The sequence below is a fragment of the Rhineura floridana genome, chromosome 11, assembly GCF_030035675.1.
Source record: "Rhineura floridana isolate rRhiFlo1 chromosome 11, rRhiFlo1.hap2, whole genome shotgun sequence".
Lineage (NCBI taxonomy): Eukaryota > Metazoa > Chordata > Lepidosauria > Squamata > Rhineuridae > Rhineura > Rhineura floridana.
Genome location: NC_084490.1, coordinates 14,823,036 through 14,842,803, shown reverse-complemented (window position 1 = coordinate 14,842,803; position 19,768 = coordinate 14,823,036). Strand labels below are relative to the sequence as shown.

At 42.7% G+C, this 19,768-nt stretch overlaps 1 protein-coding gene across 1 annotated transcript; it reads right to left on the bottom strand.

Moving 5' to 3' along the window:
- Positions 1-6,565: 6,565 nt before the first annotated feature.
- Positions 6,566-17,839, bottom strand: LOC133367464 (vomeronasal type-2 receptor 26-like). Its single transcript, XM_061591567.1, has 4 exons — positions 17,700-17,839; positions 16,008-16,581; positions 11,373-11,499; positions 6,566-7,476 (listed from the first exon to the last, which is right to left on the bottom strand). The coding sequence occupies exons 1-4, from the start codon at positions 17,789-17,791 to the stop codon at positions 6,566-6,568; spliced, it is 1,704 nt and encodes a 567-aa protein (XP_061447551.1). The 5' UTR covers positions 17,792-17,839.
- Between the last annotated feature and the right edge of the window lie 1,929 nt (positions 17,840-19,768).

Genomic DNA, 19,768 nt, shown 5'->3' with positions numbered 1-19,768 from the left:
GTCCACTCACCCAATCACCACTTCCTTCGAGAGAGGTCTTATACGGGGGGGGGGGGGAGAGAGAGAGAGGCTATGTCCTCAGCAAAACCTTTTCTGTCTTTGCCTAAGCAGCATCACTCCCACCCTGCAAAATAACACACAGAGAGAACCCAAAAACCCTCTCCCCCCAAAAAAAGAAACTTTGGGAAAGGAAGAGAGAGTCTAACCTAGCTGCAACAATGCACATTTGCATGGAACTTAGTCCGACTGAACTCAGATGGGCTTACTTCTGATTAGGCATGTGTAGGATTGCACTGTTGAAAACACTGGTTCTGGATGTCAGTCTCTCTCTCTACCTCCTTTGACACACACACACAAAGAGAGGGAATAAGTGAGGGAGAGAGAAGGGAGGAGAGAATTCTGAGGAATCAGCACTTAAAAGTGGAATGAGATTGAGTCCCAATGTTTCCCCAGCTTCTCTTTTGTTTGCCATTCTCTCTCTCTCTCTCTCTCCCATTTCTCCCCGCTAGCCTCCATATGTGATTCTCTGGTGGGAGAAAGCAAAGATCAAGTCAGTTTCACAGGCTGTTAGCAAACACCAAAGCAAAGACAGCCTGAAAGACAGGCTCATCAGTTTCACTTAACCTTATATTCAATGCATTTTTAAAAAGCCAGTTTTGGGAACAGCTGCAGGTTCTTGCAGCATTCAAGACTGGTCTGCCAGAGATAGTGACCCTATGAACTATTGGGGATCAAATGTCAGCTTCAAGTTTAGTGGGATCCTTGCCCATCCCTACTTCCAACAAATATTGCACTCTCCAATACAGTAATCTGGAAAGTATTACTAAAGGGCTAGGAATGTGGTAGATAAAAAAACACAAAGCCACATAAATTTGATCTGAGAATTGGTGGAGAAAAATGTGTTCCATCCTTTTTGTGCCCATGTTAACATTCGTCTCCAAATTTCTTGCTCTAAGCAGTTTTTCCACTCCTGTAAGAACTTGAACATGGCTTCATGCGCTATGAACTATGCAAAAGAATTATTTGGAGTGGAGAAGTAGGAAGCAATGAAAGAATTAAATGTGTTAGTGAGTGTGTGTGCTCACACACACTTTCATACAGGGCATATTTCAAGTACCAATTTCCATCCTGCAGCGGCAGGGGTTCCCAATATTGAATAAGTGAGAGCAGCATCAAGAACCTGACTTCTTTCAAACATTTGACTATTTCTCACACACCCAGAATAGAGATTCTTGAAACAGTAATTTGTTATAAGGGAGACCTCCTGCCTACCATTTTGGGCAAAACCACCCCAGCAGAGCACCATAACCTTAAAGTGTGTGATGGAAGTCAAATCATTCTATATTTCCATATAGGGAGGCAGTGGGGTTTAGTGAACATGTTTTGCACACCCCAACCATGCTGATCAGCATTTAGCAGGAAATACACCCCAGGTAACAAGAACACAAGGCCAAAGATCCTAGCAAACCTGTCAGCAACAGAAGATAGTTGGAGAAATTCCCTCCATCCAAAAGTTCCCTTGGGTGTTTACCACTCCAATTAATCCTAATTTAATTGCATGCTCTAGAAACATTTTCCTCTAATAAGGGGGGGGGTAAATCCACCCCATCACAAAGCACACATTTCCCCATAAAGTGTAGTTCACCCATCAATTGAACAAGATCTGTGCAGAGCTAAGGGCAGAGGAGGGACATGGGTTCCTAAACATTTGGGTCTGGTCCCCTTAATTCCCTTCCAGCTTGCACCCGTGTAGTCACACCTATGGCATCTTGTAGATATTTAAGATGTGGGGCATCTGCTTGGAATTATGAGTGGCCAGCCCACCAATGATGGCCATTAGCTTGAATGACTTGTCACAGATGTAGTTGAGGGGGGGAACGTCTTAAGAAAAGGACATCCACAGTCCCAGAACAGGTTCCCATTTCACTGGAAGCATTTTGAGTGAAGATGTAAGACAGTGTGCTCTTGGGTAAGAGCTTGGCATTCTTGTTGATCTCACTTATTGCAAACAGAAAGATAAGCGCTTGGTGGTAGTAATTTGGCAATAGGCTGCAATGATATGTCAATGTAGACTTAGTACTGTTGCATATTGATTGGTTTAATGTGCACACAGTGATCTTATTGATCATTGGAAGCTATTATTGAAGTATCAGGTGTGGAGTACCTGATATATCTTAAAGCCTTTAATATTACTGTCATCTCATAAGGTTTCTTTGTCATATGTCATTTTCCACGGCTGTTTCATTTTCTAAGCCAAGTGCTCTTTGATGACTATGATTCATTAACTATGTTGCTGTGAAACTGATGCAGTACTATCTCTCTACGCATCTGTTTATTGAATTCACCAACAAGGGAATGAATAAAGGCATAAAGTATTTTTCTTACATGTACTGTCCCACACTTTCTGCCACCACAAAAGGCCTGGTTATCCATTTTTATCTCTCTAATTCGTGCCTCTTATATTACATGGGATAGTAAACCAGAGACTGGACTGGGCTGCTTCAGAATGCAGGTGGAGTGTCGCCTGGCTGATTCTCCCTGCAAAGAAGATCCCTCAAGGACCATGTCAAGCAGATGAGTTATGGCCTAGCTATCTTCCTAAGCTATCATTCTTCTCCTCTCCCCACTCTTTTTTTTTTAAAAAAAATGAGGAAGTTTCCATCATCTGGGCCTTTTCTCCAGGCTTAAGCTTGTGAACTTTTTTTTTTTTTTTGGTGACAAACAAAATCACTAAAATCAAACAAGTGATTTTAAGTTGTTTTTAATGATGTATTTTAAAACTGCCCCGGGACTTGCATTCACATGCAGGAGGTGAGGTTCAATTCCTGACATTGCCAGGTACGGTTAGGAATGTTCCCTGATGGAAACCTTGGAGAGCTGCTTCCAGACACTATTGAGGCAGATGGTCCAATGGCCTGACTTGGTATAAAGCCTCCAGTCTTACCATAACTTAACTGAAAAGCCAGTTATATTTGGAAGCAAAGTAGGAGGAAATATGAGCAAATAAATCATGCAGACATCATCCTTTCTGGAGGAAGTATTTTATAAATGGGTTTGAGCTCACCAATCAAAGGAGAACTCTCATCTCATCACAAGCTGGTCCTCTTGTGACTCCGATTTCCTCAAATTGTGCTTCCATGCACAGTAGTATCAAAAAGGAAGACTAATGATGCCCCCACTGCCCCCATATTCACCCTAAGCTGTTTGGCTGGAATTTTAATTCAACTTTATGGAGTTATTTTATGTTACAAAATATTTACTTACTGAACCCTAATTTTCAGGTCTGGAATTGTATTATATGGGATTGCATTAAAATCATGAATTTAAAAAGTGAGAAATCCACCAATTTTAATATTCTCTGGAAAGCCAAAGTCATTTTGAATGCCTGACTGCTGACTGCTTCTGTCATCTGCATTCATGCTGACAACCTGGGGCAGCTGTAACAGCAAAAGGAGGAGCATTGATGATGCCTATCTGGCTACTATCAAATTTCTCCCAAAACTGGGCATCTTCATAGTGACCAATAAACTGAACAGGAGTAGCTCCAAAACCACCCAGTAAACCCTGGCAGGGTTTAACAAACTTGGTTGTTTCACTTATTCCTATCTGAATTTTCAAACATTTGTTTGGCAGAGCCTTTCGAAAGTGCTGTTTGCAAAAGGTTGTTGTGAAATGAGAGGATAATCCCACCATCACCTGAAGGAGATTCACCTGTGCCATTGTCTTTCCGGTAGTAGTGGCATTCCATTACAATTACATGAGGACAATGATTACAATAATGACAGGGTAGACAATTATGTTTTCCATAAATGTCAGCTTTGAGTAATGTTAAGGGAAACTTGTTTAGCTCCTTCATAGCCAATTTAGTGCCAGAATTCAGGGCATGCTCCTATAGTTAGGATGAATAAGAAAAACAAGATTCAATCATTATATGCCTAAAAATTCTAGAACTTACAAATTCTAGAGCATTTCTTGGGGCTAATGATTCGAGACATGGCATATACAATACACTTGATGAGAAATTTCAAACCAATCTAATAATAATTTCCACAGATGCAGCAATTTAACCTGCATTAAACATGGTGACTTCCTTTTCCCCACAAAAATACAATGTTTCTTTCTACTTTGAGAGAAAACTAAGAATGTACTTTATTGACGCTTGTTGCAGAGTGCACATTTTCTTTAGTTTGCTGATGTTGTAATAAATAGTTCAAAAGTAATTAAGGTTTTCCTGCCCTATTAAAGTCTATAGAAAACAAGTTCCATCATAATATTGTTGAGCATGAGTGACAGCAAAATGGACACTAAAATATTGCAGGGAGTGCAATGTCTGTAATGGGTGCCATCTTCTGAGGCTTTCAATGTTTATCCCTTCAGTGTTAGTGTGTGGTTAAACTGGTTAATTGTTTAGGGCACATGAGCACATCTAGAAACCTGAGAAAATAAGAGGGGACCACACATGTCACAGCTATGCATGCACCCACTACATTGCAGCCCCTCACACCCCAACTCACACTGTAACCCCATACAATGTCCCACCCACACTGCCCAACACTGAAACCCCTCTTCACAAATACACCCTCCCACACTGAAACACACATCCTATACTGGAGATATGCCACGAAGACAGTGGTGTTTATCGTCCAGTATTTAATATTGCAGTGACCTAGTGAGGCAGGTCATGTGGAGAGGTAATGACTGTGGCAATGTATTCCTGTGAGCTACATGTCATGTGTTTAATTCATCCACTAGTTAAACCACTAGACCTCAGTGCTTGCCAACTTTTAATTGTAACATCACAGTACAGAGGCCGTATGATATAGTGGTTTGGCTATGGGAGTGGTTAAACACCTGGGATTCACAGTAATATGTTGCCACAGCCACTGCCTCTGGCAGAGAAAAGTTCCTGGGCATGGGCACTATTCACATAGGGCAGAATATGTACTGCCCTCCTGATATTCTTTCTGAACCCCTACCCCCCAAAAAAGCTATAGACCAGTCTAGCCTTCATTTCCCACACTCATAGTCATATATTTCTTCATTTAGAAACTCTCTGGAACAGGGTTGCCAGGTTCAATTCCTGAGACTGGTCCTGTATCTTTAGGAGAAGAGAAAGTCAGCCAAGTGCAGGTGTTCTTGCAACACTGTAATGGGAAAAACCACAAGATGGAATTCTCCCTCCCCCTGCACAACTTTTAAAGATACAAAAGACCTCTTGGTTGCCAGGCACCCCACCTCTTGTATTGGCCAATCAGCTCTGGATCAACTATTTAATTTGGGCTTGGGAAGCATGGTGGCTCCAATTCTTCCTTTCATCACTTTAAGATCCATATCAGCAGAGCTTGGAAAAGTTACTTTTTTGAACTACAACTCCCATCAGCCCAATCCAGTTGCCATGCTGGCTGGGGCTGATGGGTGTTGTAGTTCAAAAAAGTAACTTTTCCAAGCTCTGCATATCAGATAGTATGGTTAGGTACCTACCAGTGAAATAAATCAGGTTGATGAGCACCCATAATGGGCCTTCTCAGCAGTGGCTCTGCAACTATTAAAAATTACATGTTTCTGAAAACAAAAATGCTCCATCCCTTATGTCCATTAATTAGACCTTTCAGAAACACTTTTGGTTATATCAACAACAACAACAATAAAATATTTGTTAGCTGACTGATACCAAAGGTAGCATACTAATAACAAACATCATCTCAGTCTATCAAATGCCTGGAATAAAGTCTTTACCTGGTGCAGAAAAGATGTCATTGAGGGCTCCAGCTGGACCTGACTGGGAAGCAAATTTCACAGATGTGGAGCCACAACTGAGAAAGGCCCTCATTCTTCTCAGCACCCTCTGAGCCTCCGTCAGAGGAGGGACCTGGAGAAGGGACTCAGAAGAAGATCTATGGGTCTGGGTAGGTTCATATTACACATCTTAATGGCTAATACGAACTGGGGATGTATACTGGGGATGTCTGTAACACTGGGGGCTGCCTGACTTTTAAGGTTGATTTTTCCCTTGCTTTCTTGGTTTTAATATTATTTTAGTATTATTATGAAATTGTTACTTTTTAAAGGTTTTTTCTTATTATTTGTACTCTTATAGATGTTGTGAGCTGCTTTATGAAATAACTGCTCAAAAAGTAATTATCTACAAAGAGTTATATCCGATACTAGTGCTACTCAGAGTAGACCCACTGAAGACAATACACACAACTAATGCCAGTGGGTCTACTCTGAATTTAGTTGCATATAACCCAAACTGCTGGCTAATGGAAGAAACTAGAAAGCCAAACTGGCTGGAATATTATATCTTGCTAAGTACCTCACAAACCTAGAAGTAAACACAACACTATCTGTGGTTTTAAATCAGGGGTAGCCAATGTGTTGCTTTCTAGATATTAGTTGGTTTGTGACTATCACTATTCCTGTCAACTGGACATGCATTTAAGAGGGATGCGTTAGAGGCGTTGGGCTTCAGTGACATCTAGGGGGCACCACACTAGCTACCTGTAACTTGGGAACATAGGGAGGGAGGGAGGAAAGTAGTCACAAGAAGAAACTAGGAAGTCTCTCAGATACGACAATTCTTTTTCCTTACAAGCTGATCTCTGGTGTTCATCTCAGGCTTCAGTACAATAATGTAGAATTTGGGGAGGAAGATGCAACCCAGCAATCCAGCACTAGAGGCCAAGATCGAAAAAACTTCAACAGCCACCATATATTTCCCCTTGGTGCTCAGGTAGGTTGGGAGAAAGGATAACCAAACACTACAGAAAATCAACATGCTGAAAGTTATGAGTTTTGCTTCATTAAAGGTATCAGGCAATTTCCTAGCAAAGAAAGCCACCATGAGGCTGATGATGGCCAAAAGCCCCATGTAGCCCAGGATGGTATAAAACATGAGGCCTGATCCTTCATTGCATTGCACAATGATTAGGCCAGTCTTGGAGTGCATGTCAAACTCTGGGAAGGGAGGAGAGGATGCCAACCATATAACACAGATGCTAGTTTGAATAAGAGTACAGAGGATGATAACTGACACTGCCAACCTCTTCCCTACCCATTTCCTCATCCTATTTCCTGGCTTGGTGGTCATGAAGGCCAGAACCACAGTGATGGTTTTAGCCAACACACAAGAAATTGAGAGGGAGAAGATTATTCCAAACACAGTTTGCCGAAGAAGGCAGGTCACCTTCCCAGGCTGTCCAATGAATAAGAAGGAGCACAGAAAGCAAAGCAATAGGGAAGTGAGGAGGGTGCATGTAATGTTCCAGTTGTTGGCCTTGACAATGGGAGTATTCTGATGCTGAATGAAGATCCATATCACCACAACAGTAATCAGAGAAATAAAAAGAGCAAACAAAGCTAGAATAATTCCCAAGGGGTCTCCATATGATAGATAGACCATGAGTTTAGGGATGCAGCTGTCTTGGTTCTTGTTTGGATGATGATCCTCAGGACACTTTTTGCAGCGATCTGCATCTGAAAGTGATCAATAGTTAAAAATCTGTACATACCCTCTTAACCTAGATGGAATCAATTGTTGAATATGCTGGCATAAAATGTGATTTTGAACATGTCACATGAAGAGGCAGAATGGAATATCATTTCAGAGGAACTGATATGATAATGATGGTTTATTACTTCCTGGTGAAACCAGAGCTTGGAAGTAACTAGTTACAAGTAACAAATTACTTGTAATTCATTACTTTTTTGAGTAACGAGTGGGTAATTCCTTTACATTTTGATTGTAATAGAACTAGGAGTAATTTTACTACTTTTGTGGAGTAATTGTAACGTTTCCAGAATTACTTTTGGGCATTACTTGGGGGGAGCAGGGGAAGTCTTCTGCTCCTCTGATTTGTGGATTAAAATCATGTTCCTCAAACTGGGCTTCTGTGCAGTGTCGCTCTTTCCTCATGCTCTGTGGATGGGTAGGAGGTGACGAGGGAGGAGGCAGAGAGTGAGACGGGGTGGAGTGGAGAAACAATTATTTTAAAAAACAGATAGTAGTGGTGAAGAATAGAGTGGAGGGAAAAAGGATCCAGAGGTCAAGAACATGGATAAAGGAGGAGAAGGAGGCAGCAGCAGAATGGAGATAAAGAACCATGGAGGTGAAAGATGACAACACTTGTGTTTGTTTGTGTGTGTGTGTGTGTGTGAATACTGTGTTTGCACTTGGCACACAAAGTGGCCTCCACCACCCTCTCTGGCTACTGTGCTGTACTTGCAGTATTTTAACTTTTTTGCATCTCAGGGGATCCCTCCCCACCACCGTTGCTATCTTATGAATTAAAAGAATTACTCTACTACCTCTGTATGTGTTTGTTTATTTTTAATGTTGTTTTAGGCTACTTAGATGTGCAGCAGCCAAGGCCAGCACCTTGTAGGTGTTTTTTTTTAAAGTAACTGAAATGTAATTGTAGTGATTACTTTGGAGGAAAAGTAAAGTAATCAGTTACTTTCAGAGCAATTGTAATTGTAACGGTAATTACTACTTTTTTGGGCCATGTAACTGTAACTGTAATTTATTACTTCTTAAAAGTAATCTTCCAAGCTCTGGGTGAAACAGAGGAATGATAATCAGACTAGATGATTTTGTTAATTTGGTGTTACTATTTAGGAACAACCGATATTCCCCTTGAATACTGAATACTAATTTAATACATTGCAACATTCATCCATCATACAAAGTTGAAAAGAGAATCCCAATTTTCAATTGAATCTTTTAAAATGCAGGATTTATGCCCCCCCATCCCCCAGTCTCACGAACTAACAGTACTCTTTGTTAATGTTTTGCCAGATTATTCCATAAAGGTACATTTAAATTAAACATTCCAGAGCAGAAAATATTTCATAATCAGGAAATTCTGTTATTTTTTGGGGGGGGGGAAAGGGAAGCAACATGAGGCCACATGAAGGATCTGACCTTCCAAAGTTTAATTACAGTCCAGTAAGCCAGAAGGTGCTATTCTAAAAGCTCTTACTCTTAGAATTTTTATGTATTTGTGACATTTGTACCCTGCTCAGGTAAAAAGAAAAGAAAAGAAAATTTATAACGATCAATCAATTAATCATTTATTATCATCAAAGAACTATAAAATATTTTAAAAACTATAAAACATATCATTATACAAAGAAAAAACCATACAGCTGCAACATGAAATGATATGATTCTAATGGTGTTGAATAAACACCCCAGTGGGCAAAGAAGCCCCAAAAGGTTAGCTATTATTATTAATAATTTTCATCATCCCTCTTCTACATGTAACAGTTGATGCACAAAATCCTGCCACACTAAAAAGGAATGAAAATGTATAAAAATCAATCACAAAAACATTTTAATGACCCCAATGTTAAAAACATTTTTTTTTAAAAAAAGTGGTCCAGACTGCAAAGTTATATAAAAGACCCTAGTGAATGGTCTTCACCTATTACCAAAAAGACCACAAAGATGGCACCAGGGAAGCTTCTGAGAAGCATAGGAATATCAATAGGGATGTTTTCTCAACAAAGGTTCTCTGGGAATGCAACCCCCTGGCCCATGGAACGGTGTCCCAGGGACCATATAATACTATGGTTACTAAGAATGAATCCTCTCACAAGCCTTCCTGTTACAGGTGTTGAACCCTCCTCTGCCCTTCTTGCTCTGTCACTGATGGTTGCATAAAGAAGGTGTGTGCTGCTAGGGGCACTATTTCGGTCTATGTGATTTGGTGAAACATTGTACTTAAAGGAAGGAAGGGAAAGAAAAAAGGATGTATAAGATCCCTGTTAGCAAATTCTGAGTGTGGGGGTGTTCCTGGGTGCATCTCTGTCACCAGAGGCTCAGGTGACCTCAGTGGCTAGGAGGGGTTTTTTTATCACCTTTTACTAATAAGACAATCACAGCTGTTCCTGAAGTGAGATAGCCTGACCATTGTCATCCAGCTGCTGCTAACTGAAACTGGATTACAGCAGTGTGCTCCATGTGAGGCTGTCCCTGAGGCTGGCCTCGAAGCTGCAACTAGTGCAAAATGGAGTTGCTTTACTGTTCCTTGGGGCCAACTATTGCCATCATGTTACACCACTTCTGAAAGAACTGTCAGCTTCGACAGGGTGAAAGCTGGGCCGTAAACTCATTAGCTGGCGGCTGGCTGGGTTGTAAATCTGCCAAGGCCAGGAAGATAATGGGGAGGAGACAAAGGAAGATCAGAGGAGTCTTTCCAAGCACACGTACGGAGTCAGTGTCTAAGAAGTAAAGTCAAAGGGGAATTCCAGGTCCAGTTAGCCAAGAGATCAGTCCAAGGGTCTGGGTTCTGGAATCTGAGTCTAGCATGGAGGTCACAACTGATGTTGTAGTCAGGAGCCCACTGAAGTCAGGAACTGCCTTTTAAATCCCACTCCCTAAGACAGGTGCAGTATCAGCCCTCCGGCTCCCAAGAGCTTGCTGTCTTAAACGGTCAGACCGGCAGCGTTGTTGCATTACTCACTGGCGTCTTCACTCTGCAAGGGGGAGGGGCCCCTCCTGTTCACTCTTTGAATCTGACTGAGGGGCTTCAGCTGTGTCCTGGACCCTCTCCAGCTGAGGGAGAGCTGGAGCTGCATCCTCAGAGATTCTGCTTGTTCCTCCTCCTGGGTCTGCTGCTGCTGCCCTCCAGTCTTCCTCCTCTTCCTCCTCTGAGGACTCATCCAAAGAGGGCAAGGCAAGAACTTGCTGCCAATTAGCTACTGGGCTAAGTTCAATGTGCTGGTACTAGCCTAGTTCTATAGAGCTTGGGACCAGAATCCTTAAAAAATTGTCTCATCCCTTATATATGCAACCAGCCACTCTGCTCTGTAGATGCAATTTCATCTGGAGGTCTGTTCTATATGATGCAGGAATCGAGCCTTTAGTGTGGCAGCACCTACCCTTTGGAACTCCTGCCCATTTTATATTAGGCACTGTCTCTATTCACTTTTGGGGGTCTCTCAAAGACCTTTTCCAACAAGCCCTTTAAGTGGTGATTTTAAAAAAATTCAATATGGTATCTGTATTGGATTTGAGATTTTTTTTTTAATATGTATTATTGTTAGATCACTTTTTGGATGTTTTATGAGAAACAGGAAACATGAATGAAAATTAATAACTTCATTTATATGATTGTCAGATAAAAAATCTATACCCCTGATCACTGAACAGTTGAGTACAAATAGTTAAACGTGTGAACAGACTGTGAGAAAAGTATTACCTCTGAAATGATATGAAAGCTCTTTCTAAGGTCTTATAACTACAATGGCCCATTCACACATCAAAGTCATAATGCAATTAATATGTATGCGTAAACCAGCCCTTTGAGAACATTTATTTACTGACATCTGGAGCATCATCCCTATGTAACCCTTCCATTTCTACTTACCTGTCAGGTCTGAAATTAGTCCTTCAGAGCACCGAAAACAATCATAACAACAAATTTGTTCTCCCTGTCTCACAATCCTGCTGTGTCCAGGATAGCAACTCTCAACACATGTGGATTTGGGCAGGATCTGTTGAAACTCAGAAAGAAAGAATTTAGGGTGTAGACCAGCAATGGGGAACCTCAAGCCCAAAAGCCTAATTAGTCCTGGAAGGGGTTCTAATTTGGCCTTCGAGGCCATTTTCCACAAGACCTGCCCACCAGCTCCATTCCTGATATCTGGTATGACATCAGTTGTGGCACAAGTAAATATGTAGTTACAAACAAAGGAACAATCAGGAGCCTTGAAATGCATTCCTCACTGTTACTTGGAAAGTGGTACTTGTATTCAGAACCTTTTAAATTTGGTGCCAAATGGGAGCCCTGCTGGGCATGGTTCAACTCAGGAGCTCCCAATGGCCACTGACTGGCAGTGACTTCAGGCTCCAGTGTGATCAGCTACACTCTGGAGTTCCCAATTGGAAATGCCTGTGTAGTTGATCCCTGCCAACAGCAGGGCTTGAAGACAGATCACACCAGCTTGGAATGTTTTGGATGTTCCTTTCTAGTGCAGCTTGAAGTCAAGCTACACTACAAAGGGAATATGGCTCACCTGATTGACAGATACCTGGCTTGGTTCACCTGCCATTGTTGTCTCCTGGCTTGTCACTCATTCTTGGTGTAGACCAGCCTTTCCCAACTAGTGGGCCACCAGATGTTGTTGGACCACAATTCCCATCTTTCCTGACCATTGGCAATGCTGGCTGAGGCTGATGGGAGTTGTGGTCCAACAACATCTGGTGGCCCACTAGTTGGGAAAGGCTGGTGTAGACCAACTGCTTTTTCCTTAAGTCTATAATATTGAATTTCCATTTTTCATAGTTATACAGTAACAACCAATCCCTGATTCATTTCCCTGAATCCTTTAGTAGTCCCAAATATGTTTTGTCATATTCCTTTCCTCCCTGCTTTATTTCCCTTACTTCCTTCTCTCATCGCCATGTTTTTTTCAGCCTCATAACTCTTATGAAATAGGCACATACAACACAGTCAAACCCTTGGCGGACCAATGATGAAGTGTAAACAAACAAGGAATGATGAAATGGCTGGAAGATATTTTCTTTCGTTCATATAAAATATGAATAATCTAGACCTACTTTTCAAACCAAAACATGTATGACCCCATTGTATATGTTTACACATTATAGCAGAGAGCTATATGAGCTGGCATTATCTAACTTCTAATTGATGAAGAAAGGATTTCAAAAATTGAATAATCTCATAACTGAGTTGAGCTTTAAATTCAGGATGCTACAGCCACTCTGGGTTGACTATTGTAAATTTTGAGCTCAGTAGTATGAAAGGAATATGAACTGGTTTGGAATATTTCCATTATGGAGTCTTTCTTTCTTTCTTTTTTAAATAGACTTATTATTTATATCCCACTGCAACTGCAGAGAGTGGCTTACAACAACAACAAAACATTAGTAAAATACAATAAAAAAGTTTAGTTCTAATTAAAAACAATTCAAATACATCTTAAAAGCATCTAAAAAGAACCAGATTCTCAGGAACTAGATCTGATCAAGATGCAGCATCTCCTCCCTCTGCCCCCTTGGGGCCAGATCCTGGTCAGGTGTACCCTGGGTTGGCCTGACTTGGGTTGTATTGTGAGCCCTGTTGGAGGGGCGTGGACTGATGAGTATGAAGTGGAAGAGGAGGAGGACTTAGAGTGGGATGGTCGAGCTGGTGAGGGGCCGAGCAGGAAGTTGGACTCAGAAGGCACCCCAGCTCTGGACTTTGACAGTTCAACCCCAGTAGCTCTGGATAGCCCTGTGGAGAGACAACCTGACCAGCCAGTTGTTTCCTAGCCTGACGCTCCTCCTCTCCTGCACTTTCATTGCTTGGAGGCATCCCTCCTCCCTCAGAGGGGGAAGACGGGATGGTGATGGAAGCTCCACCTTCATCTCACTCCAGGAGGCGAATGCGGCAGGAGATTCAACAGACAGTTGAGGTGGAGTCTTCAGCTGCATGCGCTCCCAACAGTGACAGTTAGCACACGCAAGTAGGGTCCCCACCCAGCCTTACTTAAGCTGAGTGGGGTGGAGTAGTTGCTGAGTCAACGTCTTGGTGCAGCAAAGTTGTGCCTAGTTAGACCTAGAGTCTGAGTTCCTTGAGTTCGGGCAGGATAAGTTAGAGGCCTGTGTACGGGCCTACCTTCTTCAATGCTGTTTAAAATTAATTACAGCTACTTACGAGAAGTCCCACATGTCAACAACAAGGTATGCCCCTCTGAAAGGTCTTGATGATGTGCCATCATCCTTGGGGGTAGGAGAGGGGAAATAAAAACATATCTTCATACATATTCTACATAGTTTTAAAATGTACAATCCCCCAGAGAATGACAGCATATCAGCAAGACCCATCACTTAAAGGGGGACTTGCCCTAAACTGAAGAATCCTATTGTCATGCCCGCCCGACCCTCAGGGTCCCGGGAACATGCATCAGGCTCAGACCCCCACCCTTAGGGAAATGAGACTGGAACCGAAAAGCTCTTACTTCACCCTTGCCAAGGCTGTGTACGCTCACAACAACCCTGCAAGGTAGAAGGTAGGCTGCCACCACCCCTGTATACTGGTCCACTCAGAGCCAGGGGATCTCTGAGCCCAGAAGATATATAAAACCAAGGTCCTAAAAGGCAAGAGTCACAGTTACACTCCTTGCCAGGCACCTCTGGTTTAACACTTAAAATCCAAGCTTTTAACTTCTTAACCCTCTTTGGTAGTGAGTGACTGAGGTTGGGTCAAAACACTGAATTTAGAACCACCCCCTCTCTCAAATGAACACACCAGGTTAAATAGAAGTAGCTTTATTAAAATATATAAGTGCACATATCATATAGCAGCAAGTAATCCTTTAAGACCATTCACCCAACAGGGGTTTAGGTTCTTACAAGAGAATTCATACACACAACAAGAAAATAATAAACTAGCTCACCTAACTACTTACATACGAGGTAATTGGTTGCGTGGCACCTCTCCTAAGAGAGATGGATGTTCAACATAAAGCAATGGAACCAAACATAGGTTGCCTTCCCATAAGCAACCCCAGGAACCATAAGGCAGAAAAGGTTTGGAACTCTGGTGCCAGTCAGCATAGGCAGAGAACAGAGAACAAAGGCTGTGGGTCCCTAGCCCTATACTTAAGGGAAAAAGATCCTAACGGTCCAACATTAATTGACCAATCAGGAATTGACTGATGTAACTTTCTTCTCGATGTTTCTCACATTTTCGCGCCTTCAGGCCCCCCTCCCAACGGTGTTTTCCAACTGCATAGGCCAAGGATGACCTTGGGTGCCAGGCACTGGCTAATCAACAAAGATAAACAGGTGCAGCTTGTTAAGGCTTCTTCTAACCGTCTCCAGCTGGGAAAATGAAACTTAACTTTGCAAATTGGCAAGGCCTGTCCTTTCTGACTATAACCATCTCCCAGAGTCCCTTACTGGAACCAAAGTGTTGTCATCAGATTTCTAATAACTCATGACCATTACAGGTTCATGACACGCCCCTTTTTGGGAAGATGATGTCAGAACTCTGAATAGTTCTGCGTCATCGCCACAGCAACCAGGAATAAGGGAACAATCAAAAAAAAAAAAAAAAATTCCATCAACATTACAATACAGCATATAAAAAGAGAAGAAAAAACACTTTAATACATTTTAAGCAAGTGAGCTACTTCTTGTCTTATGCCTTCTAATTAAGTTCAAAGTTACAACATAACAAACAATAAAGGAGAAAAAAAAAAGAAAAAAAAAAAAGAAATAAGGGACCCCTAAAACACCCAAAAAGAAAAGAAAACTTTATTATCAAAAAAAAAAAATAATAAAAAAAAAATAGAATGAAAAATGGGGTGATCCAAAACTGGTCCAAGTTCAAAAAAGGTCATAAGCCGTAAAATCTTTAAAAAGTCCATAAAACATGTTAAAAGCATAAAAGAGTAAAACAAGGTCTAAAAACGGTCCAGAGGTCATCAGAGCCGGGAAATCAGTCAATGGAATAGGCATGAATCAAATATCAATCAACTGGAACAGATAGGCGAGATAGAGCATCAGCTACTATATTATCACGCCCCTTTATGAACTGAATTGTAAAATCAAAATCTTGGAGGGCCAGACTCCAACGTAACAATTTTTGGTTGGAGTTTTTCATCCTGTTCAACCAACACAAAGGAGAATGGTCTGTCTGCAATTGAAAATGACGTCCCCATAGGTACGGGCGTAACTTATCAAGAGCCCAAACCAAAGCAAGACACTCCTTTTCAATGGTAGCCAAATTGCGCTCTCTTGGAAGCAATTTCTTACTAATGTATGCAATAGGGTGCAATTCTCCAGCAGCATCTTCCTGGAGCAAAGCAGCTCCAAGCCCAAAATTAGAGGCATCCGTCTGAACTACAAAAGGGCTTGAAAAATCAGGAGCTTTCAAAACAGGATAGTTTATCAACATCGTCTTTAAAGCATCAAAAGCACTTTGACATTTATCAGTCCAAATGACACGCATTGGCATAGTCTTTTTGCACAGTTCAGTTAAAGGGGTAGCAACACTACTAAAATGTGGAGCAAATTTTCTGTAATAGCCGGCTAACCCCAAGAAAGATTGAACCTGTTTCTTGGTCTTAGGGACAGGCCAATTTTGAATAGCTTCGATCTTAGCCTCTAGGGGTTTGACACAATCCTGCCCCACCCTGTGTCCCAAATACACAACTTCTCCCAGACCAAATTGACATTTCTGCGCTTTGATGGTTAGTCCAGCGGCCTGCAGTCGCTGTAAAACAATTCTCAAATGGTTCAAATGCGACTTCCAGTCAGGGCTAAAGATGGCCAGATCGTCCAGATACGCACAAGAAAATTCACCTAGGCCATTAATCACAGAATTAATAAGCCTCATGAACGTGGCTGGGGCATTTCGAAGTCCGAATGGGAGAACCTTGAACTGGAACAAGCCCATATGCGTGACAAAAGCAGATTTCACAGCAGCGTCCCCATCTAGAGGCACTTGCCAATATCCCTTAGTTAAATCCAGTGTAGTGATGTATTTTGCTGCTCCCAGTCTTTCTATTAAATGGTCCATCCTAGGCAAAGGATACGGATCCACTTGGGAAATCTGGTTCAGCTTCCTGTAATCCACACAGAAACGCACTTCATTAGCTTCCCGTTTAGCCACTAGCACAATAGGGGAGGACCAGGGACTAGTAGAGGGTTCAATAACTCCCATTTCCAGCATAGCTTGGATTTCCCTCTCTACCACTTCTGCATTTCGTCCTATAACTCTGTACGGAGAAGCTTGCATAGGGGGATGATCCCCGGTGTTAATGGAATGAATAGCCAAGTCAGTTCTTCCAGGCTTACTGGAAAACATAGGTTTAAAGTCCATCAGGATTTGAACTAATTGCCTTCGTTGCTCCTGAGTCAAACCTTCGGGCAGGGTAATTTCAGTTATCCCCCCTGCTTGTTGACTCTCTGTAACCAAATCCAAAGAATCCTCTGCAAATTCACACGCCTTGGTACAGGCCATAATTAAATGTCTATTAGGAGGCTCAGATTCCTCCGCTGGTAATAAACCAGCCGAGTTAACTTCTGTTTTGCTTTTACAACCTTGAAGGCTTTCCTTCCTTTTTAGAACGGTCTTAGTTCCTTGAGAGCCAACAGGCGGCACTTTACATTCCAGCAGCCCCCCTCCCCTGGGCTGCAAAAGCGAACTTTCTTTCTGTGGCTTAGGCAAGCACACAGCCCGTTCCTTTAAAGCCTTAGCTTCTCTCCCACTACCTTTCCAGGTGTCTAACAAAACTTGAGACTTAGCAAGAGCATCCCTCTCCGCCCTACGTTCAGTCTCTTTATGGTGCAGGAAGAGCAGGTCTGTTCCTATCAAAACGTCCCACAAACTGTTGGTTGAATGAACTAGAACTCTATGGCGCCCAGTCCAATTCTTGTATGAAAGCACTAGCTCGGCCACACGAGCTTGCACAGCCCTGGGTCCATAAGCCGTGACAGTCACTTGTAAGTCAGGGACATATTGCTCTGGTTTCACCAAGTGTTCAGCGACACTGGAGAGCTCTGCGCCCGAATCTACCCGTCCCATGACCTGAATACAGTTAACATATATGGGTTCTGAAAACTGCGTTTGAACCCATTCCTTGCATTCCGATGAAAGAGGTTCTGGACAGTCCCTCCCTTGCAGCAAACCATCCTTTTCTTCTCCCTCTTGGCCCCCGGATATATTTTGTACAACACTCACCGACAGGGCTTTAACAACTGGTCCACGAGGGGTCTCAGGACGGTCTTGTGAATTTGGGGCAGAAAATACAAAATCCGATTCTGCTCCTTCATTCTCCTCGGCTGACGACCATGAAGAAAGTTCAGGAGGTTCCGCTCCAGGGGACGTTAAGTCTCTCACGCGTGCAACTGGAGCAACCTTTGGGTTCTTCCTTCCAGCAGGATTGAGCTTAGACAAGGTTTTAGAACAGGAATTAGCCTTATGACCAATTTGCCCACATTTAAAGCAGATTATTTCTCCACGGGGCTTCTCTTGCAATGCAGCCTCGGGCCGGGCGGAAGGTACTTTGAAGTAGCCAGCAGGCCCCCCTTTCTCTTCCTTCGCCGGTTGCCCTGGTTTCTGCATACCTGCGGTCTCTCGCCTCAGCGGTTTCACAGGAACGTACTCCGGTCTCCGAAACAAAGTATACTTTTCTTCAGCTCTGTTTTTAAACATACGATCGGCTAGCATGCCTGCTTCAGTCAGAGAACGGGGCTGCTGGTCTCTGACCAGAGCCATCAAATCTCGAGGGAGGCGTCTGTAAAACAGTTCTTTTGCAAACAGATCTAAAACCTCCTCTCGGGTTACAGCCTCGGCTGTGTCAGCCCAACGTTCCACATTTCTGCCCATCCGTGCAGCAAAGGCTGAGAAGCTTTCCCGAGACTTCTTCTGGTCTGTTTCTAAATGCCGAAAACAATCCTCTGAAGTTAGCGCAAAGTGAGACTTGGCTACAGCATAAAAGTAGTCAAAATCATCGGCATACTCCAGTGGCAAGGAGTTCAACAGTTCTCTCAACTCGCCTTCAGCATTAATGCGTAAAGCACTCATCCAGTACTTTTTAGGCACACCTTGATCCCTACAAGAGTGAGCAAAAACTTGGAAGAAGGTAAAAATGTCATCTGTCTCACGAAAAGTCGGAAAGGATTTTTTATGGAGGTCTGGTCTTCCTCCTCGCGGTTGTTGCATCTCACGAGCAAAGCTTTCCCTACTCCGGCGATCTTCCTCCATAGCCTTGAACTGCAGGGACAACAGCTTCATTTGCTTAGCCAGGTAGCGCTGCATGCTCCTAGGCAGCTCTTCCTCATCCAAATCTGATTCCTCCTCATCTTCGCTATCCTCAGTTTGCTTAGACACGAACTCCTTTTCATCCACAGAAGGCTGAGGTATAAACGACAGAGCAGCAGCGCCTTCTTCCAGCTGAACAAGCTGACTAGGCAACACAGTGTCTGCCAGGAGCACATCCTCGGCTCCATTCTTTTGAGATCTGGTTTTTATCTTTTGCGACATTCTGCACTAACCTTACTACCCAAAGTAACAAACAATTGTATCAGAAGTCTCTTTAAAATTTACAACTTGCTGCAATGCACTTATCTCACACAGCGTGTTCACTTAAGAGCAGGAATGGCTTCGATCCTCACCGCTGCCAGCCATGTCATGCCCGCCCGACCCTCAGGGTCCCGGGAACATGCATCAGGCTCAGACCCCCACCCTTAGGGAAATGAGACTGGAACCGAAAAGCTCTTACTTCACCCTTGCCAAGGCTGTGTACGCTCACAACAACCCTGCAAGGTAGAAGGTAGGCTGCCACCACCCCTGTATACTGGTCCACTCAGAGCCAGGGGATCTCTGAGCCCAGAAGATATATAAAACCAAGGTCCTAAAAGGCAAGAGTCACAGTTACACTCCTTGCCAGGCACCTCTGGTTTAACACTTAAAATCCAAGCTTTTAACTTCTTAACCCTCTTTGGTAGTGAGTGACTGAGGTTGGGTCAAAACACTGAATTTAGAACCACCCCCTCTCTCAAATGAACACACCAGGTTAAATAGAAGTAGCTTTATTAAAATATATAAGTGCACATATCATATAGCAGCAAGTAATCCTTTAAGACCATTCACCCAACAGGGGTTTAGGTTCTTACAAGAGAATTCATACACACAACAAGAAAATAATAAACTAGCTCACCTAACTACTTACATACGAGGTAATTGGTTGCGTGGCACCTCTCCTAAGAGAGATGGATGTTCAACATAAAGCAATGGAACCAAACATA

What these genes read in the sequence shown, in the direction of transcription:
- LOC133367464 (XM_061591567.1), bottom strand. Translation starts at nt 17,791, where the DNA reads ATGAAGGAGCAGAATCGGATTTTGTATTTTCTGCCCCAAATTCACAAG. An exon ending in CAGTTGTTAAAGCCCTGTCG is followed by an intron (nt 16,582 to 17,699) that starts GTGAGTGTTGTA and finishes TGTGGATTACAG; the next exon opens with GAAGCTGAACCAGATTTCCC. An exon ending in ACTAATTTCAGACCTGACAG is followed by an intron (nt 7,477 to 11,372) that starts GTAAGTAGAAAT and finishes GATCACTTTCAG; the next exon opens with ATGCAGATCGCTGCAAAAAG.